The sequence below is a fragment of the Myxine glutinosa genome, unplaced genomic scaffold, assembly GCF_964187855.1.
Source record: "Myxine glutinosa unplaced genomic scaffold, kmMyxGlut1.1 SCAFFOLD_923, whole genome shotgun sequence".
In the NCBI taxonomy this organism is placed as follows: domain Eukaryota; kingdom Metazoa; phylum Chordata; class Myxini; order Myxiniformes; family Myxinidae; genus Myxine; species Myxine glutinosa.
The window spans coordinates 94,618-120,224 of record NW_027617018.1 but is presented as its reverse complement, the minus strand read 5'-3'; the positions used below and the strand labels follow the sequence as shown (position 1 = coordinate 120,224).

General features: G+C 47.7%; 1 protein-coding gene across 2 annotated transcripts in view; it reads left to right on the top strand.

Moving 5' to 3' along the window:
- LOC137425517 (uncharacterized) overlaps positions 1-8,269 on the top strand; it is a 33,413-nt gene extending 25,144 nt beyond the window's left edge. For both annotated transcript variants that reach the window (XM_068114031.2, XM_068114032.2), the window contains exons 4-6: positions 5,491-5,640; positions 6,022-6,165; positions 7,245-8,269. In XM_068114031.2, coding sequence (XP_067970132.2) covers positions 5,491-5,640; positions 6,022-6,165; positions 7,245-8,182 — 1,232 coding nt within the window. In that variant the 3' untranslated portion in view covers positions 8,183-8,269. The remainder of the gene's footprint in view (positions 1-5,490; positions 5,641-6,021; positions 6,166-7,244) is intronic.
- The last annotated feature ends 17,338 nt before the right edge of the window (positions 8,270-25,607 follow it).

Below are 25,607 nucleotides of genomic sequence, written 5' to 3'. Positions count from 1 at the left end.
GCATATCGCAGTTACGATTATTTTAGTGTTAATGGCCAATTATTCAATTAGCGCCAACGTATTTTGGCTGTTTGCAATTTAATCGCAAGGAAAAGTAGAAAGAGAAGAGGGAAAAAAAGAAAAGCCTTGCATTAACGCATTAACGCTTGCATTGCATTAACGGTTCGGCACACGTGATAGCTCGCTGCTCTCTGATTGGTTGAAGCGTTTTTTGGACATAGCTCGGTAGGTACTTGTCCGATTAATTTCAAACCTTGAAAAGGCACATCCTCGGGTCCCCAGCAATATACCTGGCAAGTTTCAAGTATATCGGACCCGTGGTTGTCGAGAAACAGCGGTCACAGACAAACACACAGACACACAGACACACAGACACACAGACACACAGACAGACACACAGAGATTACTGGAATTATAGATATATATATATATATATATATATATACTAGCGGGGTCACCCGTGGGAATCCCACGGGCATGGATGTGTGTGACATTTCGACATATTGAGTTATATGATGCACATTCATTTTTACAAAATGGTTACTGGCAAGTCATCAGATCCAGAAATGGTGTGAATTTAGTTATTTCACATAATATGTGACCCCTCACTCCTCTCCACCTGACACTCTCCTGTCTCCACCTGACACTCTCCTGTCTCCACCTGACACTCTCCTCTCTCCACCTAGCACTCCTCTCCTCTCCAAACCCTCACATCCCTCTCCTTTCCAATCCCTCACCTCTCCAATCCCTCACACTCCTCTCCTCTGCAATCCTTCACACGCCTCTCCAATCGCGCCTCACACTCCTCTCCAATCGCGCCTCACACTCCTCTCCAATCGCGCCTCACACTCCTCTCCAATCGTGCCTCACACTCCTCTCCAATCGTGCCTCACACTCCCCTCCAATCACTCCTCTCCAATCGTGCCTCACACTCCTCTCCAATCACGCCTCACACTCCTCTCCAATCGTGCCTCACACTCCTCTCCAATCGCGCCTCACACTCCTCTCCAATCGCGCCTCACTCGCCTCTCCAATCGGCTTTCCCCGTCTCGTTTCTCTCCTTTTTCTCCCGTCTCGTTCTTTTTCTTGCTCCAAATCGGCCCGTCGGAATCGGAAATCGGCCCGTCTCGCCCGTCGGCCCGTCGGAATCGGAAATCGGCCCGTCTTGCTTTTGTGCTTGTGCGTAAATAAATTGTGTTCATGACACCATTTCTGGTGTTGGGCTAGCGGCTAGGGTGCCGGCTTAGGATCCTGGGTTCGAATCTCGGTCGATCGCCGAATTAATGCCAGGGGGGTTGACTCAGCCTGTCATCCTTCCGAGGTCGGCTAATTGAGTACCAGTTCACTGGTAATTCCCTGTTTGTCGTTGAAGGCGGCAAAAAGGGTTGGCGTCAGGAAGGGCATCCGGCCGTAAAACATTGCTTCAAAAAGGGGACAAAAAAACAACAACTACCACGGTCCCCGAAAAGGCCAACCCCCGCTTTGCGGGGAAAAATGGCCTCTAAACGGTGGTTTTTACACCATTTCTGGATCTGATGACTTGCCAGTAACCATTTTGTAAAAATGAATGTGCAGCATCTAACTCAATATGTCGAAATGTCACACACATCCATGCCCGTGGGATTCCCACGGGTGACCCCGCAAGTTTGCATTGACGTTCGTCGATGGACTCGTTCGCCCGTCTCATTCGTTTTCTTGCTGCATCCTGTTCAAGTCTGCGTTCTTCATCGATCGTCTCATTCATTTTGGAAATAGAAGTTTCCACGCAGCGCATGAATTGTCACGATCCTCAAGAGGAATTTGTCTCGTAATCATCAAATGATAAATGGCAAGTAAATTATATTGTGGAAAATTAAAGATTTCAAATAAACCTATTTAAAGTGTATTCGCACATAACTAATTTTAAAAAACGAAGAAATATCTCTCGGTAATTTCCTGAAACATATTTTACTTCCGGCTAATAATGTTGAATTAAATAAAAACGAAGAAATATATGTCGGCATCATTGTTGACGTTTTTGTGACGACTGTCATCAAACGAAAAAGTAATATATCTTAACGGAAAAGCAAAAGCGAATTTTTAATATATATCGACACGTTGCCGTCGGTGTCATGTTGGGCGGTGTATGATACACCATGACGCGATTTTTAAAAATATATCTCTGCATTTTCCCGCGTGTGTGGAATGTTCTCAATTATTGCTGACACCGAGTCCAAAACCATCGATAAAAATGAAATCATATGGTGAGTTAGATTGGAGATAAAGGCGTGAGAGAGACTCAATGGCCTTGAAGTTGAAGTTACAGGCGTTTGAGAATTCATTTCGTTCTATAAACGGCAACTTTCATTTGATTTCCTTCCCGTTTTTTTTCAACCGAGTCGAAAACTATGTTAGCGACTGTGAAAAATGAAATGATATATCGAATTTTTAATATGTATCGACACGTTGCCGTCGGTGTCATGTTAGGCGGTGTATGATACACCATGACGCGATTTTAAAAAATATATCTGCATTTTCCCGCGTGTGTGGAATGTTCTCAATTATTGCTGACACCGACTCTAAAACCATCGATAAAAATGAAATCATATGGTGAGTTAGATTGGAGATAAAGGCGTGAGAGAGACTCAATGGCCTTGAAGTTACAGGCATTTGAGAATTCATTTCGTTCTATAAACGGCAACTTTCATCGGATTTTCTTCTCGTTTTTTTTCAACCGAGTCTAAAACTATGTTAGCGACTGTGAAAAATGAAATGATATATCGAATTTAAAATAGATATCGACACATTGCCGTCGGTGTCATGTTGGGCGGTGTATGATACACCATGACGCGATTTTAAAAAATATATCTCTGCATTTTCCCGCGTGTGTGGAATGTTTGTGGAAAATTAAAGATTTCAAATAAACCTATTTAAAGTGTATGCGCACATAACTAATAAAAAAAACGAAGAAATATCTCTCGGTAATTTCCTGAAACATATTTTACTTCCGGCTAATATGTTGAATGAAATAAAAACGAAGAAATATATGTCGGCATCATTGTTGACGTTTTTGTGACGACTATCATCAAACGAAATAGTAATATATCATAACGGAAAAGCAAAAGCGAATTTTTAATATATATCGACACATTGCCGGCGGTGTCATGTTGGGCGGTGTATGATACACCATGACGCGATTTTAAAAAATATATCTCTGCATTTTCCCGCGTGTGTGGATTGTTCTCAATTATTGCTGACACCGAGTCTAAAAGTAAAACCATCGATAAAAATGAAATCATATGGTGAGTTAGATTGGAGATAAAGGCGTGAGAGAGACTCAATGGACTTGAAGTTACAGGCCTTTGAGAATTCATTTCGTTCTATAAACGGCAACTTTCATCGGATTTTCTTCCCGTTTTTTCAACCGAGTCTAAAACTATGTTAGCGACTGTGAAAAATGAAATGATTTATCGAATTTGATTTGAAATAAAACTGGGGGAGAGCAAGACACCACGGGCCTACAAAACAGGACTCAAAGCTATGCGAGTTAATAAAATGGTGGATATTTGTTTATAGCCACTCCCAGAATGGGTGGAGCTATGGGTGGAGCTACTCTGCAAACCGAGTAAGCCACACCCCGGACAGACACCCAACAGATAGACAGACAGACAGACAGAATCATCTACGGCTATTATAATATAGATATATATATATATATATATATATATATATATATATATATATATATATATATATATATAGTGTAACGAATGTGGAAACGTTACAATGTGAACGTTACAAAAGTATGGTAACACCCTGTTAATGTAAATAATGGTCGCAGCCGTCCTCGTTAATTCCATGAAACTTACACGCAGGTCACGATATATCTTTTAAATAGTGTATTTCCTTATTCCATGTAGGCTAAATATGTGTTTCCCACTAGATTGACTTTGCATTGTATCAAACAAAATAAGCGTAGGCCCTTCCAATTTCCCCAAACATCTCCGCTCTCCAAAGTTCCTTTCAAAAGGGTGGGAGTTGTTTTCAATCCCGCAGGCCGCCATTGCCCATGTGCTAATCTCGGAGAAGAAAGGCGTGTCTCCACCTCGTCATAAGAGGGGAGGAGTGAGCCAGCCCTAACAGCCAATCAGCACCGCGGTGAGCGACCCGGTAGGCGTGCCCTCGGATCCGGCGGCTTAATTCCGCCCGAGGTGATAAAAGCGACTGTAAGGGACTGCTTTAGGAGATGACTTGGGAGATGACCTGGGAGATGAGCAAAGAGGCGGCACCAAGAGGAGCGGTGAGATGCGAAACGCTCCAAGCCAAAGAGGAGAGGTACTCGGCAAGGAAACCAGCTTTGGAGAGACGCGCTGAAAGGAGGGAGACGGCTCCACCACAAGAAGAGGAGCAGGTGTGCCGAACCAGCGCGTGACGTCTACCGCAGCGGATACGCGACGGAGGGTTTTCCCACCAAAACCGCGAGGAATTGAGAGCTGCTGCCTCCGACTTTGCCTCCCTCTCAAGCAATCCACCTCAAGCCCTACCTGCCTGCAATATCCCCTGTGTAAGTGTGAACGTCCTGTCCTGCTCGTTGTCTTGGGGTTAAGTAAAAATGAATAGTGTAAGTTAACGATTCGCTGTGTTACTGCTTCTTCCATCCATTGCTTGTGTGTGTATAATAAATCTGTTCTTCCTCCGTATTCTTCTTCTTCTTTTTCATTCTCTTTCGGTCGCTTTAGAGGTTTCCCGATTGAATATCTGTGGGGCGATCTGGTCAACGTCGGGTGGAATCGGGTTCTAATCGGGGAGTAACTGTTCGGACGCGGTTAAATACACCACCGCTCGGTCAATATAACATCTAAAACCGCGTCTGTAACAATATATATATATATATATATATATATATATATATATATCTTTCTCTCTTCATAATCTGGTGTTGGCTTAGCGGCTAGGGTGCCAGATCCTGGGTTCGAATCTCAGTCGATCGCTGAATTAACGCCAGGGGGGTTGACTCAGCCTGTCATCCTTCCGAGGTCGACTAATTGAGTACCAGTTCACTGGTAATTCCCTGTTTGTCGTGAAAGGCGACAAACAGGGTTGGTGGCAGGAAGGGCATCCGGCCGTAAAACATTGCTTCAAAAAAGGGGACCAAAAAACAACAACAACCACGGTGCCCAAAAAAGGCCAACCCCCGCGAATGGCCTCTAAAGGTGGTTTTTTTTCTCTCTTCATAATCTCTCCTTCTTTTTATCTCTCTCTGTCTCTTTATATATCTCTTTCTTTCTCTCTTTATCTCTCTCTTTCTTTCTATCTCTTTCTTTCTTTTTATCTCGCGTTCTCTCTCTCTCTTTCTTTCTCTCTTATCCTGAAAGGCATTAAGCTGCATCGTTGATTTGATACAGCTGTGACCACTATGTGGGTTGCTTTTGACATGCTGAATTAACACAAACGCTACATAGATTGCTGCAAAACCATTTCCCTCCTCCCCCTTCCCTTCCTCCCCCCTAGGTACTACGGATTCTCATGAGGGGAAAAACGGAGATATACATTCCAGTGGGCCGGAACCTATTCAGAATGAATCTAGCTGTCATGATGAGGCTCAACGAGCACCTCTTCCTGTGCTTCTCGTGCAGGTCGGCAGTCCTGCATCCACATCGGGTATGAAGCACAGGACTCGGTCATAATTGAAATACTGTATGTAGAATAAATGGCGTTTTGGTAAGGGACTCAGCTACAAATTGAAATGTGGGGTAATAATTGTGTTCCTTATTTTACTGAAAGTCTGACTAGCTTAAATTGGGTTTATTCCCATGTCAGAGTTTTTCTGAAAAAAGCCAATCAAAGGAAGGTGAAAAGTCCATCATGTGATGGCAGCTATGTGAGAATGTGTTATTCCAAGTATTTCTGGATTAATGAGCAGCTGCTATACCACCGTGGTTTTAGTAGAAACTCAAGTTTGTAGCACATGGCATGAACTCCACCTTACGTACTAAGGTTGCTTCAATCTCCTCTCATCAATTCTTCACCAATATTGCACAGGCGATGATGCTGACACAGCGAAGACAAACGATTGCCCTACCGATGTAGATCCAACGACTCAGGTAGCTTTAAGTATTGTCTGCGACGAAGGGCAGCCTTTTGTTCCAGAGGAGCCAGAGAACAATGCCCTTCAACCGGAAGCTGGTATGATGTCCTCAATATCTATTTTTTTCATTCTCTTTTGCTGTTTATTTTCCCTTTTTGGGCTCTTAAAATATCACTCGTGCGGTTAAATAGTTAAGCATGGTTTCTACACGTTATTGCATATTTGGGCCTTTGGGGTGGTTTTTACCCTCGTCGGTCCTTTTGGGTTGCAATTCCCTGCTATATCAGCCAGAGAGCCCTCTAATGCAGACGTTCTGGATATCTTAACGTCGGGTACCCGTTTTTCGTCTGTGGTTGCCAATAATTTAAGTGTTCGTCAACATGTTTTGACAAATTGATTGTTCGGTCGGGCATGCCCTCGTCATTATTTCTATGCCATTTACTTGATGTAGTTGGTGTACTCAATATATCCGTTCGTGGTTTAACACTAGACTCGGCAACGGTTGCTAGAGTGAGATGTGCATGGAAGAAGTTTCGGGAACTGAGTGGCGTGCTGACGAGGAGGGGAGTGTCGTTGAAGCTGAAGGGAAAGGTGTATACTGCATGTGTGAGAAGTGTTATGATTTATGGGAGCGAGACATGGGTAATGAAAGTAGAGCAGCAACAAAGGGTGGAAATGCGAATGGTTCGGTGGATGTGCGGAGTATCGTTGAGAGAGAGGAAGACAAATGATGAATTGCGAAAGATGATGGGAATAGAGCCTGTGATGGATGCTGTGAAGAGAAACAGTTTGAGATGGTTTGGTCATGTGTTGAGGAAGGATGAAAGTGACTGGTTGAGAAGAGTGATGGAAATGAATGTGGAAGGAAGTAGAGGACGGGGAGGACCGAGAAAGACTTGGCGGGCATGCGGCGGGCGGGCGGGATGGTGGAAGAAGAAATGCGGGCAAGGGGGTTAACAAGGAGAGATGCAGAAAATAGGGCAAAGTGGAGAAGATTGTCATGGGGCCCGCAAGGCTAACCCCCGCTCTTGTAGGGAAAATGGCCTTTTAAAATGCCTGTTGTTGTGGTTTAACACTCATGGAGTCTCATCGAAGAGCTGTGGCCACAATAGAGCAGGAACTTGGGTTAAGATAAGTAATTTGCTAAGTATTTTAGTACTTGTGCAATTTCTTGCAGGAGAAATGCCGAAGAATATCGGTAAGCACGTTTGCATGAGCTGCCACCAGACCTTCCTGACCGAGGCTTCGTTGCACCTTCACACCCTGACTCACACGCAGATGGCCGAGCTGAAGAAGCATAAATGCAGCCATTGTCCCTACAGTTCTACTCGCAAGGGAAACCTGAATGCACACATGAGGGTCCACACTGGAGAGCGACCGCACAAGTGTGATTATTGTGGCAAGACCTTTACTCAGTTATCAGACTGCAGAAAGCACATGAGAGTTCACACCAAGGAGTGCCCATACAAGTGTAACATCTGCGACAAGGCGTTCGCTCGTTCGTCCAGCCGTCAAAAACACATGAGGATCCACACGGGAGAACGTCCTTACAAGTGCTCCGTGTGCAACAAGACATTTGCGCTCGCAGGAAACCGTAAGAAGCACATGAAGATTCACACCCGAGAACACTGTCGACCTTCGGCGAGGCCGCCGGCAGAGGATTGCCTATACAAGTGCTTGACTTGTGGAAAGGCATTCGCTGCGGTTTTTAATTATCAGCGTCATTTGAAGATTCACACGGGAGACCTGCCATGGAAATGCACCACGTGTGGCAAAGGATTCGTCTTCTTTTCCGCTTGCCAGAAGCACATGCGGACGCACACTGGTGAGCGCCCATATAAATGCACAACCTGCGGAAAAGGCTTCACCCAACTGACGGCTTGTCAGATACACATGAGGATTCACACCGGCGAACGTCCGTACAAATGTACAACATGTGGGAAAGGATTTACACATCCCACGACTTGTCAAATACATCTTCGAATCCATACAGGTGAACGGCCGTACAAATGCGCTACGTGCACAAAGTCGTTCCCGACGTCGTCGGCCTGTCAGAAACACACAAGGCTTCATTTGAGAGAAAACGCTCGTCGCAACATGAATGATAAGGATTGATCTGGAGAAAGTACCGCAATTGTTCAAAATTATGTTGAATACTAAATCCGTTGAATAAATGCTGCTTCATACGAGTGTTTGAAATATCGTTGCGTGTTCCAACTCATTTGCAATTGGCAGCTTGCACTTCTGTCTGATTTCATGAATCAGAAGATGCACAGTTTACTGGCCACATATATATATATATATATATATATATATATATATATATATATATATATATATATATATATTACATACGTTAAATTAATAAAATGTTTGACCGTTTCTCAACTGATCCTGCTCTGCACAGTGTGTATGTCATCATAATCACATGTTGTACGTACGTACTTCTGTGTCAATTGTTTTTATTTATTTATATAGTGTATGAACAAAATGCAATGTTTGAATGGTGGCATTTCAATTCAGCTCCTTGGGATTGTTGTTGTTTGTTGTATAGCCCCGGACAGTTCTTTCAACCAAGTCCGTGGCACAGAGACAGCCGATCGATCTCCCAGGAGCAGCCCAGAGATCCCCCACATCCAGAATGGTGTACCCCTGCATTCACAAAGTCAGAGTCATGACAGAGTTGGAGAGAGAGAGAGAGAGAGAGAGATATATAGAGAGAAAGAAAGAAAAAGAAAGACAAGAGGGAAAGGGTCGGTCCATGGGGACCAATCGGCACTCTGACCGTGACCGCGCTGCCCTGACGAATCCGGGCAGCAGGGAAGAATGGGGAAGATTTGGCCCCCGATTTGCATTGGGGGAGGTGGGGTTCAATCACCATGAAGATGCATCCTTGATAGCATCCTTGGGGTTGGTGTGATGGATGGTCTGTACTTGAGTATTGACCAGACAATGTATAATGTCGGATTGGTACATTTTTCGTCATGGATGGACATCTGCTAGGTTTAGTTGGTGGATGTTAGATATCGCACCGTCTTGTTTGGAAAGAGTAGGTGAGTTATCACTGCCTCCACCCCCACAACAAATTCAAAATTCCTCCCCTAAGTCACCTTAAGTCAAACTGGAAGACGAGCCTAAACTTTCCTTACAAGGACCAAGGCAGGTAGAAATAATTGGGGCCACGAAAAAGTAGTAGTCGTCGTCGTTGTCTTGCTTCGCTACCCAGAGGCTTAAATGTTTGAATTAAACTTGGAAACCAATTGATTATAGAGACGCCTGTGACACATCTATGTTAAACATATGTAATACCGCTACGTAATATGTAAAACGTCTCTGACCTGGGAATGTGTTGCCCACTATTTTTACACAGGTATAATCCATATTTGGGGGGTTTTCAAACACTAGCCGTGCCTACCTGTTGCTTCGGTGAATGGGTTTAATTAAAAGACAGCATGTTGTACTTCAAACATTGCATGTCGATCTGCGAGTGGCAATGAGGATGTAAATTAAGAAAAACCCTTGAAAAAGGATATTTTCTAACACATAATTGTTGTTGTGGCTGTGGTTGTTTGTGTGCTCGTTCTGTACTTTAATATATTGTTATATTGCTTCCATTGTGTGATCCTTCCATGTCGTCATGCTTTATTGGAACTACAACTACAACTTTACAACAATTGGAATTACAATTATTACAATTGGAACTACAACTTTATTGGATGTGTCACAAGTGTGTGTCCACCCTCAGGAGAGCCAGGAAACAATATCTCACCATTCTCAAGACCGAACTCTCTTATCTGTCTCCCTCTTCCAAATCCTGGTGGCGTCTGGTCAAATCTGTTTCTGGTGTTTGTTCCCCCTCCATCCCCTCCCTCACCTCAAACGGCTTAACGGCTGACTCCGCACGTGAAAAAGCTGAATGCCTCAACTCTGTGTTTGCCTCTAAATCTTGTGTCCCAAACCCATCCCTCTCTGTACCCACCGTACCCAGTCGTACCCAGCTGCTCCTGGACTCTGTGTCCTTTCCTCCTGACAAGGTGGAAAAGTTTCTGGCAACCCTCGACTCTGATTCTGCAACTGGTCCTGACGGCATCAGCCCACGGGTCCTAAAATCATGTTCTTCTGCACTTTCACTCCCTCTTTCTGTTCTCTTCACCCTCTCTTTTGCTCAAGGTCATCTGCCATCTGCTTGGAAATCAGCCAACATCACCGCTTTGCACAAAAAAGGTGCAAAAACAGATCCCAGCAACTACAGACCAATCAGCCTTCTCCCAATTATCAGCAAAGTCATGGAATCCATCATTGCTTCAGATATTAAATCTTTCCTCTTCTCCAATGGCTTGATCTCTGATCATCAATTTGGTTTCAGACCTGGTCACTCTACTCTGGACATGCTGCTTCTGCTTTCTCAACAATGGATGGAGGTCCTCAACGCCAAACAGGAAATTAGAGCCGTCTCCCTTGACATTTCACGTGCCTTCGATATGGTCTGGCACCCTGCTCTGCTCTCCAAACTCTCCTCCTTTGGTATCCATGGAAATCCATGCATGGCTGGCGGACTTCCTCTCTGGTCGTAGTCAGCGTGTGGCCCTGAATGGGTTTCTCTCATCTCCTCTTCCTGTTCAGGCTGGAGTTCCCCAAGGTAGTGTTCTGGGCCCTGTGCTTTTTCTGGTCTTCATCAATGATCTCTCTGACTCTCTTGAAAATCCTCTCTATCTCTTTGCTGACGACTCTACTCTCTGTCGCTCCATTCCTCATCCCTCAGATCGGCAGTCTGCAGCCTCCTCACTCTCTGCAGACCTGGACAAAATCACAGACTGGTCAAACAAGTGGAACATGTCTTTCAATCCTGACAAATCTCACACTCTTACAATGTCTCGCCGAAAGGACCGACTGGACAACCCTCCCATCTACTTTCTCAACAATCCTCTCCAAGAAGTTCTGTCGCTCAAGCTTTTGGGTCTCACTATCTGCCATGATCTTTCTTGGGAAAACCACATTTCCAAGCTGGCCTCCAAAGCCAGTCGCCGACTGGGCATCCTCTGTCGTGCGAAGTCCTTCCTTGGCACACCTGAGCTCCTCACCACATACAAGGCTTTCATCCGCAGCTCAATGGAATACTGTTCCCCCCTCTGGGCTGGTGCTCCTGCCTCACACCTTGCTCGGCTTCACGCTGTTGAGGCCAAAGCTTTCAGAATCATTGGAATCTCCTGCGATGTAGTCAATGCCGAGGGCCTTTCACTCACTCACCGCAGGCAGGTTGGTGGTCTTTCTGTCTTCTACCGACTCCTCTCCGGCCTTGCTCCCCCAGCTCTCTCTGTGCTCTGTCCCCCCAATATTCCTTCAGGTCGCACAAGATCTGCCTGCAACCCTCTTCTGGTTAAACTGCCAAAGTCTAGGCTCTCTGCTCACCTTCACTCTTTCATTCCCCTTTTCTCCCGCCTCTGGAACAAACTCCCCCACTCCCTTCAATCCCACTCCTCCCTCCAGGTCTTTAAAACAGCTGTTCACCACCATCTCTTATCTTCCCCCATCGAAAACCTTGATCTTTTCTACCCCCGGTAATTCACCCCAGAGTCCTTGCAGTGTTCATATGTTTTAATCCTCTCCCACCTCCCCCCAAGTCCTCCCGATGTCCCTGCTCTCAAATGTTGTGTTTGTGTCCTTCCCCCTCTCTTTTGTGTCCTTCCCCCTCTCTCCCCATCTTGTCTACCGCTCCCCTTGTTTTTTGTGTTTTGTGTGTCGGTTTGTCTTTTTGTGTGATTAATGTTAGCTCTTTCACGAGCCTCGATCTTGTATACAAAACAAACAAAAAAACAAACAAACCAAAAAATAATAATAGGTCGAGGTCCTGATTCTTCTTCCATTCTGGAAAGACGGGCTTTCAAAACAGGCACTCATGATTAAACCGCGAATTTACCGCGGATTCTTCGAACCGCGAACCGCGATTAAACCGCGAACAGGCACTCATGATTAAACTGACTATTTTTTTTGTTCCAGGTAAATAGACCAGTATTAGCTTTCCAAGTATTACAGTATTCCCAAGTAAATCGATTATTGGCTTTGCAATAGTACTATTGTTATTATCGTAAGCGTGAGGGCCACACACATGAACTGACGCTTCTACTTAGCAAAAGGTAACTCCACAACAGCACAAACTATGATAAGATGCCTCATGTGGAAAGTAGTGACACGGGGACATTTTATGCAAAAAATATTCTGCGGAAAAATCACCCCACACCACGCGGAGTGGTATTTCTTTTCACCCCTCTATGGGATCATCTCAGATTCTCAAACCTAGGAATGATGTAATATTTTAATGGTAGGGGAGGCACCCACTCTACATCATTTTAATATGCTCCATCAAAGAATTTTAATATTTTATCTACTATATAAGAGCTGTTGGTCTGTCACCATTTTTCTCAGAGATGGCTGAATGGATCTTCATCAAACTTTCAGAGGTTCATCAGTGAGTGCCTGGGAGTGTTTTAGGCAAAAAAACCTACCTTGTCGGTCCATGGGTTTTTTTTCGTTTTTTTGGTCGTTTGTTTTTTTGAGTTCGTTTTTCGTTTCGTTTTTTTGGATTATTAAAAAAACAAAAAAAAACGCTCAATAATGCCTAAGCCGTTTTTAATTAATGACAGTTATATACAAGTACACGTTTGCATAAATAAATACAAAATCACCAGACATTTGAACACAAATAAATCAAACCATTGCGGAAGTGTACGAAGTTGGTTATAAGGATTCTTCTTCTTCCTGATCAGCATCACACTTAACTCAGAAACGTGATGAACAGCACATATTCAACGAAGAGGTGATTAACCCCCTTCCACTCACCCCCCCCCCCCCCCCCACTCCCTTCCTCACCCTCCCTACCATTCCAGTTTTTGGTGTTATAAAATATAAGCACTCGCTGAACAATACAATATTCAATATAATCGCTCACGTCAAATGATGCTAGATTCTAAAATGAACCTATTGAAAGTGTCTAGCCTACTACTTTCTTCAAAAAAAGGAGAAGGTCCAAAGCTCAGCAACAATAAAACAGATTAATAAACAAGAAATATGTGCATAGCACAATTCCTGCGAAATACATGGAACAAATTGGACCTTAAAAATAATGGGTGGTTGAATTCAATGACCAAATATGCTAATCCTGTTCAAATTTCAAATAAATCAGATGAAAATTGACGATTTTAGAAATTAGGCCAATGTTGACCTTTTCACGTCAAAAATAATTAGTGGTTGAATTCAATGATCAAAAATGCAAATCCTGTTCAAATCTCAAGTCGATCAGATAAAAATTGAGGATTTTAGAAACCTGTCATAAGTTGTGGATTATGACATATATCTCTCTCTTTATGACATATTTGGCCTAGTTTTACCTTTCAACAAAATCAGTAGGCTTCTTGCTTGTGACCAACTTTACCATTTAGTGACGTTTAATGAAGATCTGTTTAAAATTGTCTTCGATTTTTGCAAGTAACAAACGCAACACACGCAGACAGTGGTGAATGGCAGACTTGTATTTATTAATGCTTCTTTGATCAAGGGCAATGTGAAAATTAAAAAGAAAAAATTTACCAAGTCCAAAGCAAGCATGAGTCCAGGCCCAAAACTAGCATATCTATATTTATAAAACACAGTTTGTGTGTGTGTGTGTGTGTGTGTGTGTGTGTGTGTGTGTGTGTGTGTGTGTGTGTGTGTGTGTGTGTGTGTGTGTGTGTGTGTGTGTGTGTGTGTGTGTGTGTGTGTGTAATGTTACCGATAGACTCCTAAACGGAGAGGCTCACGTACTTGATATTTGGCACAGACATGGCCATTGAGCCTGGTAAGAACATGGCCGACCTAAAAATTGATTTCATAATATTTTTAAACCATATTTTTACCTCAGCGCATTTCAGCGAGGAATATTATGCACGGAATCTGACCGGTCGCAGAGCAGCGCGCTGATTCGCTCAGAGCGATCACGTGATGTTCCTTGCCGCCATAAACTCAGTTACGCGTTCACACGTATTTCAGAGCAAAAAGCAATTGCCTTTTTTCACATTTCAGCGACGAACATTGCCATTCACACCACATAGGTTTTTTTCCCTTTCATCTTTAGATCCATTTTTTTTTCAGCGAGGAATGTGATACACGGAGTCTGAGGCGATGGCAGAGCAGCGCGCTGATTCGCTCAGAGCGATCACGTGATGTTCCTTGCCGCCATAAACTCACAGCAAGTAGCATAGATTTTAGCATGATTAGCATTTAGCATGATTTAGCATACATAGTGTTGTGAAAATCAATCAAGTCCACAACTTTGTCCCATAGGTGGGTTTAATAACAATCAGATCTCTGGCATCATCCTGGCATCGTATAGGAAGGATCGATAATATTAGTCAATGCAAGCAAGCCTAGAATGTCTGCATGTACGTACCATCCGAGTCTACATGTCATAGAGTAAATGTCGCAGGAGTGGTCCGGAGTCGCGGACATCCGAGGTCTTATAGTCGCCTCTCAGTGGTTTAAGTGAGCATCACACCTGGGTTCAACTTTGATACATTTTCACGACAGATAGTAGATAGTAGCACGACAGATAGTCCCCTTCCCCTCCCCTTCCCCTCCCCCTCCCCCCTCCCCCCTCCCTCCCCTTCCCCTCCCCCTTCCCCTCCCCCCTCCCCCTTCCCCTCCCCCCTCCCCCTTCCCCTCCCCCCTCCCCCTTCCCCTCCCCCCTCCCCTTCCCCTCCCCCCCTCCCCTTCCCCTCCCCCCCTCCCCTTCCCTTCCCCTCCCCCCCTCCCCTTCCCTTCCCCTCCCCCCCTCCCCTTCCCTTCCCCTCCCCCCCTCCCCCCCTCCCCTTCCCTTCCCTTCCCCTCCCCCCCTTCCCTTCCCCTCCCCCCCTTCCCTTCCCCTCCCCCCCTTCCCTTCCCCTCCCCCCCTCCCCCTCCCCCCTCTCCCCTCCCCTCTCCCTTCCCCCTCCCCTCCCCTCCCCCCCTCCCCTCCTCTCCTCCCTCCCCTCCTCTCCTCCCTGTATTTCATACCCGTTTTCTCCCCTTTTTCACGGCATCCAGGACGTTTTTTTGAATTTTTGGGCGCCCCTCAGGAAAACAATTGTATAGGTCCATACTACATGTGCCAAATTTGGTGCTTTCCTGAAAAAATGAACGATGCTTCCTCTTAACTGCCTAACTACATAGTTGATGGTGAATGTCAGAACAGAAACTCTACCATGAAGTCCAAGGAACTGTCTGCAGACCTCTGGAATAGAATTGTGAAGAGGCATAGATCTGGGAAGGGTATAAAACAATTTATAGAGTGGAAAGTTCCCAAGAACCCAGTGAGCTCCATCATTAGGAAATAAGAATGCAGAACTACCCAGACTTCCTTGAGCCGGCCGTCCGACCAAACTGAGCAACTGGGCAAGAAGGACCTTGGTCAGGGCGGTGACCAAGAACCCAATGACCACTGACAGAACTACGGAGTTCCTTGGCTGAAATTAGAGAACCTGCCGAAAGGACAACAGTCTCTGCAGCCCTTCACAAATTGAGGCTATATGGGAGTGCGCCTTATACGGAAGCCACTCCTGAGAAAAAGGTAGCTCATGACAACACACCTGGAGTTTGCAAAAAGGCAAGGGAAAGACTCAGAGCATGAGGCAAAAGAGCCTTTGGTCTGAGACAAAAATTGAACTCTTTGGCCTCAATGCAAAACACTACATCTGGCGGAAACAGAGCACAGCCCATCACCCATCTAACACCATTCCCTACTGTGAAACATGGTGGTGGAAGCATCATGCTATGGAGATGCTTTTCAGCAGCAGGGACAGAGAGACTTGTAAGGATAGAAGGAACAATGAATGGAGCCAAATACAGGCAAATCCTTGAGGAGAATCTGCTTTAGAGTGCAAAAGACCTCAGACTGAGGTGAAGATTTACATTACAAGAGGACAATGACCCCAAATATTACAGCGAAAGCAACACTGGAATGGCTTCAGAAAAAGAATGTGAAAGTCCTTTAGTGGCAAAACCAATGCCCAGACTTGAATACCATTGAGAATCTGTGGAAAGACCAAGATTGCTGTTCACCGACACTCCCCATCCAACTTGTCAGATCTTGAGTAAATCTGCGAGGAATAATGGGAGAAACTCCAAAATTGAGATGTGCAAAGCTGATGCAGACATACCGAAGTAGACGCATAGCTGTAATCGCTGCCAAAGGCGCTTCTACTAAGTATTGACTCTGGGGGTTGAACACTTATGTAAATTAGATATTTCTGTATTTCATTTTACATTATTTTGTAAGAAATTCTAAAAAATAAGTTCCACTTTGACATTATGGAGTATTATGTATAGATCAGTAACAAAAAAAATTCAAAAGTAACCCATTTCAAATTCAGGCTGTAACAACAAAATGTGAAAAAAGTCAAGGGGTGTGAATACTTTCTGAAGGCACCAAGTCAAAACGATGGTTGACATCTAGCTCGTTCCCATTATCAAATTGACTAAAATGGTGCTATTGTTATATGTATTGCCAATTGTTTGATGTGTATATAACTATACATCATCACAATCATTCAAGCAGAATTAGTTTCAAGTGAAAATATCAGTTTGTTGTGAAGTTTGCTGTTGGGCTAGTCAGGGGGAATTTAATGATTTTGTGATTGCAATGCTTGTTCCTACAGGTAGAAGTAGAAAAGAAAGACTGAAATGATAGAGAAATCTACAGTCATGTATTGCTTAAATAATTGCACATCTTTTCGTGCTCTAAAAGTTTTGTAAGAAGCATGTCCGACAGTAGGATAGACGTCGTTAACTGGCTTTTGAGCTGTCTGGTCTGCGTTTGATTCCCAACCTGACTATTAACTGTCAGATTGATATGTTGCAGCGATGAATGTGCTATTTATTGGAAGGACATTAAGCCAGAGACATTAGTTGGTGGACTTTAAATATCCCAGTTTCCTTTGTGAAGAGTAGGTGGGTCATCACAGATTAAAACAAACAAGAATAAAAAGACAAAATGTCATAGCTCCCGCCGAGGTTTTTAGTAATTTTCCTGTACGGAGTTAAAGGCTGTCAGTCAGCTATCTTTGGTCGGATGACAAAACAAAATCTTCTGCATATATATACTCATGTATTGTCTATGTGCCAAGTTTGAAGGAAATCTGTCCATGCATGTCCGATCAATGGATGGGGATGTAGCGGTTGCCGCTGAACATACACAATCGCCTTACACCTGCCGAGGACGCAACCACGGAGCGATCGCTGTGCCGGGCTCGCCCAGACCGCCCGGAGACGCTCAGTCTCGCCTTTCCCGGGCATGCCCGGACTCACCTTTCCCGGGCTCGCCCGGCCCCTCCGGCGACACCCAGTCTCGCCGTTCCCGGGCATGTCCAGGCACGCCCGGCCCGTCCGGCGACACCCAGTCTCGCCGTTCCCGGGCATGTCCAGACTTGCCCAGGTCTCCCGGACACGCCCAGTCGCGCCTTTTAAGGGCAAACGCTCCGGCATGAGATATTCGAGTGCTTGTATATAATGCTGCCCGATAAACGGGCTTTTCAGAGTACGCGAGTTGATTTGATGCAATAAAGAAACTCGGACGAATTCCAGCTTTTTGTCGTGTCCATTCTTTTGATTTGAGTTGGAGCACAGCTCCTTCATTGGTGACCTACCGACATGGACACGGCAGTTGCCCTCAAACTGCCTACCTTCTGGGAGGCTCACGCGGTGGTTTGGTTCGCCCAGGCGGACTCCCAGTTCGCCCTGCGAGGCATCACCGCCGACGATGGAAGCGGGTGTCATGTGGTAACAGCACTCGGCTCAGCCACCGCGGCCCGCGCCCTCAGCCTCCTCCAGCACCTGCCAGCCGCTGACAAGTACGGCGCAATCAAGAAGGTCCTCCTTGACGCTTTCACCCTCTCATCGGCGGAACGCGCACGGCGCCTGCTCGACCTGCCCGAGCTCGGCGACACGCGCCCGTCCGAGCGAATGGATTACATGCTCTCGTTGCTCGGGGAGCACGCCCCGGATTTTCTTTTTCAAGAGCTGTTCCTCCGTCAGCTGCCTAGCCAGGTACGCCTCGCCCTGGCAAGCACGCAGATCACGGATCCCCGCGCCCTCGCCAGGGAAGCCGACAAGATCTCCTCGGCAGGCCAACGCATCGGGGCAGCGACCTGGAGCCCGCCGCCGTCCGAAGCAACGCCCATGGCGCCCGAGCACCCGGCACGGTCGGCGGCCGAACTGCCGGCGCAATTGGCGGCCGCTACGCCGCGCCGACCGCCTCCAACACGACGACCGGGGCCTACACCTGACCAGGCGTGGTGTTACTACCATGCCACGTTTCGACAAAAGGCCCGGACATGCAGACCCCCGTGCACTTTCGGCAAGTCGGGAAACGGCCGGGCCAGCGTTCATTACGAGCCATGAGCACCGGCCACACGGGCAACTTACTTTTTATCAGGGACAAAGTGTCCGGACGGCGCTTCCTGTGTGACACCGGCGCCCAACTGAGCATCATACCCGCCTCCGATCAGGACAGGCAGTCCGCGGTTTGCGGCCCCTCCTTGGTGGCGGCCAACGGATCGGCCATCCGCACCTTCGGCCCGCGCAATGTCACCCTCTGCTTCGGCAGCCAGCGCTTTCATTGGACTTTTGTGACCGCAAGCGTGCCCATGGCTCTGCTGGGCGCCGACTTCCTCTGCGCACACGGGCTGCTGGTTGACGTCAAACGGCGTCGCCTCGTCAACGCCGAGATCTTCAGCTCCCTGGCATGCACGTTGAGCAGCTCCGCGCCGACCGAGCTAGCATGCGCCCTCCCGGCGGCGAACGAGTTTGCTCGCCTGCTCGTGGAGTTCCCGGCCCTCACGCGGCCGACGTTTTCGGCCGTCGCGGTACGACCTGGTATCGAGCACCACATACCAACTACGGGTCCGCCGGTCTACGCCAGAGCCCGCCGCCTCGACCCAGCCAAGCTCGCCGTGGCCAAAGCCGAGTTCGACGCTTTGGAACACCTCGGCATCGTGCGGCGCTCCGATAGCGCGTGGGCTTCGCCACTACACATCGTACCTTCTCCGACCGTTTGGCAGGACGGGTCATTTTTTTCAAAGATCGATTTGATACGGGGATACCACCAGGTACCTGTCAGGCCGGCCGACGTCCCAAAAACGGCCGTCATCACGCCGTTCGGCTTATTCGAATTCCTTTGAATGCCATTTGGCCTCAAGAACACGGCTCAGGCGTTCCAGCGCTTGATGGACGGCGTGCTGCGCGACCTGCCGTTCCTCTTCGTCTACCTGGACGACATCCTCGTCGCCAGCGCGTCCCGGGCCGAGCACCTCCTCCACCTCCGAACACTGTTCGGGCGCCTCAGCGAGCACGGCCTAATCGTCAACCCGGCCAAATGCCACTTCGGCACGACGGCCGTTCATTTTTTGGCCCACCACATCACCAAGAACAGGGCCGTGCCGCTGCCTACCAAGGTCGAGGCCATCACCGCGTTTCCGCGTCCCCGCTCCATCAAGGCCCTGCAGGAGTTCCTCGGAATGGTGAATTTCTATCACCGCTTCGTGCCCCGCGCTGCTCAGCTCATGCGGCCCCTCTACGAAGCCCTCCGGGGCAAGCCGGCCAAACACGACTTCGTCTGGTCCGCAGCCATGGACGCGGCATTTACAAGCTCAAAGCGGGCCCTTGCCGACGCAACACTGCTCGCTCACCCGGTGCTCAACGCTCCCATCGCCCTCACCACGGATGCCTCCGACTACGCGGTGGGCGCCGGCGCCGTACATGAGCAATGGGTGAACGGGGTTTGGCAGCCACTCGCTTTTTTCAGCCGGCAACTCCGGCCGAACGAGCTCAAATATAGCACATTTGACCGCGAGCTCCTCGGTCTACACCTGGCCGTTCGCCATTTCCGCCACCTCCTGGAGGGCTGACCCTTCACGGCTTTCGTCGACCACAAGCCGTTGGTTTACGCAATGGCCAAAGTCACGGAGCCGTGGTCGGCCCGCCAGCAGCGCCACCTCTCCGCCGTGTCGGAGTTTACCACGGACATCCGGCACGTCGCCGGCAAAGACAACGCCGTGGCCGACTGTCTTTCTCGGGCCAGCGCGAACGCGGTCCACCTCGGCGTGGACTTCGCGCTTATTGCGGCTGACCAGACCACCGACACCATGGTGCAAGCCCTCCGGGCGGCGGACACGGGCCTCCGCCTGGCCGACGTCACCTTCGCGGACACTGTCCTGCTCTGCGACGTCTCCCAAAGGCAGCCTCGCCCCATCGTGCCCGTTACCTGGGAACGCCGCATCTTCGCCTCCCTCCACGGCCTTTCCCACCCGGGCCGGAAAGCTTCCCAGAAGCTGGTGTCAGCGCGATTCGTCTGGCACGGCCTTCAACGGGATGTCCGCGATTGGACCAGCACCTGCACGTCCTGCCAACAGGCCAAGGTCCACCGACACACCCAGGCCCCGCTGGCACCTTTCACCGTGCCCGAACGGCGTTTCGACCACGTCAACGTGGACCTGGTGGGCCACCTCCCCCCATCATGGGGTTTCACACACCTGCTCACCATGGTGGACAGGACCACCAGGTGGCCGGAGGCCGTTCCCCTCATCTCCACCACCACCGCCGACGTGGCACAGGCTTTCATCGCCACCTGGGTCGCCTGTTTCGGCGCACCGGCGGACATCTCTTCGGACCGCGGGCCGCAGTTCGCCTCAGAGCTGTGGGGCGCGGTCGCCCGCAACCTGGGCGTCAGGCTCCACCATACCACGGCCTACCACCCCCAAGCCAACGGGTTGTGCGAGCGGTACCACCGTTCCATGAAGGCCGCGCTCATGGCCGGCCTTCAGGGCGGCGGCTGGACCGACCGGCTACCGTTGGTCCTTTTGGGCCTCTGCACGGCCCCCAAGGAGGACCTCTGGGCGTCCACCGCCGAGCTGGTCTACGGCCAGCCGCTACGCGTCCCGGGCGAATTCGTGCCCGACGCCACCAGTCCCTGGTCCGCAGCTCGCCAGCGCTCGGACCTCCAGGAGACCGCTCGACGGTTTGCCCCCGTGCCAACGTCCCACCACGGTGACCCCCAGGCCTATGTCCCCCCCCCCCCAGCGCTTCGCACAGCGGAGTACGTTTTCGTTCGTCATGACGCACACCGGGGGCCACCCAGGCCGCCGTACGACGTACCCTTCCGGGTCCTGCGACGGGACGACAAGTCCTTCGTCATCGACGTCGGCGGCAGGTCGGACCGGATTTCGGTGGACCGCCTCAAGCCGGCGCACGTGGACATCGCCCAACCACCTCGGTTGGCCCTTCCTCCGCTGCGAGGCCGCCCCCCGTCCACGGTGCCTCCCGCTCGACCACCCACCCCCACACCGGACCCCCCCCCCCCCACGACCCTCCAGGGGTCACTTCGGCCAGGTCATCAGGACCCCCCTTAAATTGACTGCCGGTGCAAGTCGATTCTGGGGGGGCGTGTGTAGCGGTTGCCGCTGAACATACACAATCGCCTTACACCTGCCGAAGACGCAACCACGGAGCGATCGCTGTGCCGGGCTCGCCTAGACCGCCCGGAGACGCTCAGTCTCGCCTTTCCCGGGCTCGCCCGGCCCGTCCGGCGACACCCAGTCTCGCCGTTCCCGGGCATGTCCAGGCACGCCCAGCCCATCCGGCGACACCGTCTCGCCGTTCCCGGGCATGTCCAGACTCGCCCAGGTCTCCCGGACACGCCCAGTCCCGCCTTTTAAGGGCAAACGCTCCGGCATGAGATATTCGAGTGCTTGTATATAATGCTGCCCGATAAACGGGCTTTTCAGAGTACCCGAGTTGATTTGATGCAATTAAGAAACTCGGACGAATTCCAGCTTTTTGTCGCGTCCATTCTTTCGATTCGAGTTGGAGCACAGCTCCTTCAGGGACACGTTTAAGTTGCAAAATGGCCGCCAGTCGGCCATCTTGAATCTGATCTTGAAAAAATATAATTGATGTGTATATGTAACCCATCATTCATTATTTGTGTGTCAAATTTGAACAAGATGGGTAAATGTGTCTGAGAAATGGTTAAGGATGTGTACAATATTGGGTTTGTTACAACTAAAATGGCTGCCAGTCTACCAGTCAGCCATCTATGATCAACCGCAAAATAAAGTGAGGTGCACGTATATGCGGTTATCTGCTGTGCTTGTGCCAAGTTTGAACAAAATCGGATCATGCATGTTCAATAAATATTTGGGGATACGCTTAAGTAACAAAATGGCCACAAGTCGGCCATATTGGATCTCATCTCGAAAAAACAAAGACCGTGCATATGTAAGTGATCATTCATTATCTGTGTGCCAAGATTGAACAAAATTGGTAAATGCATTTCTGAGATGGTTGAGGACGTTATCAAGTTTGTTTTTTTTTCTTTTTCTTTCCAACAAATGGCTGAGTCCACCAGTTGGCCATCTTTGAGCAGATCACAAAAGAAAGTGAGGTGCACGTGTGTGCCATCATGTACTCTGCTTATGCCAAGCTTTGATCAAAATCGGGCCATGCATGTTCAAGAAATGGTTGGGGATGTGTGTGTGTGTGCACGCGTTTTTTTTTGTTTTTTGTTTTTTTTGGTATACAAGATCGAGGTTCGTGTAAGCGCTAACATTGATCACAAAAAGACAAAGTGACACATAAAACATATGATAAAGGGAGCGGGAGACAATGTGGGGAGAGAGGGAAGCACACAAGTACAACATTTGAGAGCAGGGACATCGGGAGATCTGTGGGAGGGAGATGGCTTGGGGAGAGGAGGCATGGGAAGCAGGGGGAGAGGTTAAAAAAAACAAAACACGTGGACACTGCTAGGACTCCCAGGAAAGGAGTCGGTATTTCAAAAAAGTGGATCTGGGGTGAATCAACGGGGGTAGAAAGATTAAGGTTTTGGATGGGGGAAGATAAGAGATGGTGGTGAACACCTGTTTTAAAGACCTGGAGGGAGGAGTGGGATTGAAGAGACTGAGGGAGTTTGTTCCAGAGGCGGGAGAAAAGAGGAATGAAGGAGTGAAGGTGAGCAGAGAGTCTTGATTTTGGCAGTTTAACCATAAGAGGGTTGCAGGCAGATCTTGTGCGACCTGTAGGAATATTTGGGGGACAGCACAGACAGCGCTGGGGGAGCAAGGCCGGAGAGGAGTCAGTAGAAGACAAAGACCACCAATCTGCCTGCGGTGAGCGAGTGAAAGGCTCTCGGAGTTAGCTTCATCGCAGGAGATTCCAATGATTCTGAAAGCTTTGGTTTCAACAGCGTGAAGCTGAGCTAGGTGTGTGGCAGGAGCACCAGCCCAGAGGGGAGAGCAGTATTCCATTGAGCTGTGGATGAAAGCCTTGTATGTGGTGAGGAACTCAGGTGTGCCAAGGAAGGACTTCACACGATGGAGGATGCCCAGTCGGCGACTGGCTTTGGAGGCCAGCTTGAAAATGTGGTTTTCCCAGGAAAGATTATGGTAGATAGCGAGACCCAAAAGCTTGTGTCAGAACTTCTTGGAGAGGATTGTTGAGAAAGTGGATGGGAGGGTTGTCCAGTTGGTCTTTTTGGAGAGACAAAATAAGAGTGAGATTTCTCAGGATTGAAAAGACCGCCAAAACAAACAAAATGTTTAAGTAACAAAATGGCCACCAGTAAGCCAACTCGTTGATCTGTTCTCCAATCTGTTCTCGAAAAAAAATGGTGTGCATATGTAAGCCATCATTCCTTATCTGAGTGCCAAATTTGAACAACATCAGCAAATGCATGTCTGAGAAATGGTTGAGGATATGTTCAACATCGGTTTTTTTTCAACTTAAATTGCCACCAGTTGGCCATCTTTGGTCAGATCGCGAAACAAAATGAGGTGCATAGAGTCACGTGAAAAAGTAAGTACACCCCATGTAAAGTTTTGACTTTTTCAACATATTTCAACATACAGCTATTTGATCTTCATTTCAACAATATTGATAGATAAAGGTGATATAATATAACAAATATCATGAAACATTTACATTTTGTAGTCCATTGTATAATTTAAATAAACAAATGCAAATTTTGCACTTGGAAAAAGTAAGTACACCCCATGAAATGTTTTTATAATCTTTTTAACATATGTGGACATATCAATATTTGATCTTCATTTAAACAGTATCTATAGATAAAGGTGATCTAATTGAACAAAAAACAATGAAAAATTGACTTTGCAATAATTTATTCAACAAAAAATTGACAGATGCCATTTCCTTCTGTGGAAAAAGTAAGTACACCCTTGGCTCTAATAGGTGGCATTGCCCCCTTTGGCAGAAACGACCTCAAGTAGGCATTTCTTATAACTGTCTACCAGTCTCTGACATCGACTGGGAGAAATTTTTGTCCACTCCATGCAGAATTCTTTCAGCTGTGCAATGTTTGAGGGGTTTCTTGCATGCACAGCTCGTTTCAAATCCCCCCACAACATCTCGATGGGATTTAGATCCGGCTTTGACTTGGCCATTCCAGAACCCTCCATTTCTTTCTTTTCAGCCATTCATTGGTGGATTTACTGGTATGTTTAGGGTCATTGTCATGTTGCAAGGTCCACCTTCGGTTGAGTTTCAACTTTCCGACAGATGGCCTCACATTATCCTCAAGCACCCTCTGGTACAATGAATAATTCATAGTGGATTCTATGATGGTGAGCTGCCCGGGCCCTGATGCAGCAAAGCTGCCCCAAACCATAATATTTCCACCACCATGCTTTACAGTTGGTATCAGGTTCTTGTGGTCAAATGCTGTCTTTGGTTTTCGCCAAACATGTCTTCTGGTACTGTGGCCAAATAGCTCTACCTTTGACTTATCTGTCAAGAGCACATTGTTCCAGAAGTGCTGGTCTTTGCCTAGGTGTTCATTGGCAAACTTTAGTCTTGCCCTGATGTTCTTTCTGGACAGCAAAGGTTTCCTCCTCGCACACCTCCCATGTGGATCAAATTTGTGCAGCCTCTTTCTAATGGTAGACTCGTGCACTTTGACATCAACAGTGGCAAGAGCTACCTGTAGGTCCCGTGATGACATTCTGGGGTTCTTGGAGACTTCTTTCAGCATCTTGCGGTCTGCTCTCAGGCTGAACTAGCTGGGGCGGCCTGGCCTGAACAAGTTGGCAGTTGTTTGGAATCTTCTCCACTTGTAGATGATCTTCCGGACAGTCGAATGATTGATTTCAAATTGTTTGGAGATCTTTTTAAATCCCTTCCCAAACTCGTAGGCATCTATAACCTTCTTTCTGAAGGCCTCAGAGAGCTCTTTTGATCTAGGCATGGTGACGCCGCACACTTAAACAACAAAGAGCAAATCAAACAAAATGTCTGAGGTTTAAATAAGACAGGTTCCTCCAAGATCCTCTCCAACGATGTTCTAATCATTTGCACCTGTGCTGGTGCACCTGATTCTAATTTTAGGTATTTGAAGTAGTGATAAATGTAGGGGTGTACTTACCTTTTCCACATGGGAAATTTGCATTTATGTTTATTTAAATTATACAATGGACGACAAAATGTAAATGTTTCATGATATTTGTTGCATTATATCACCTTTATC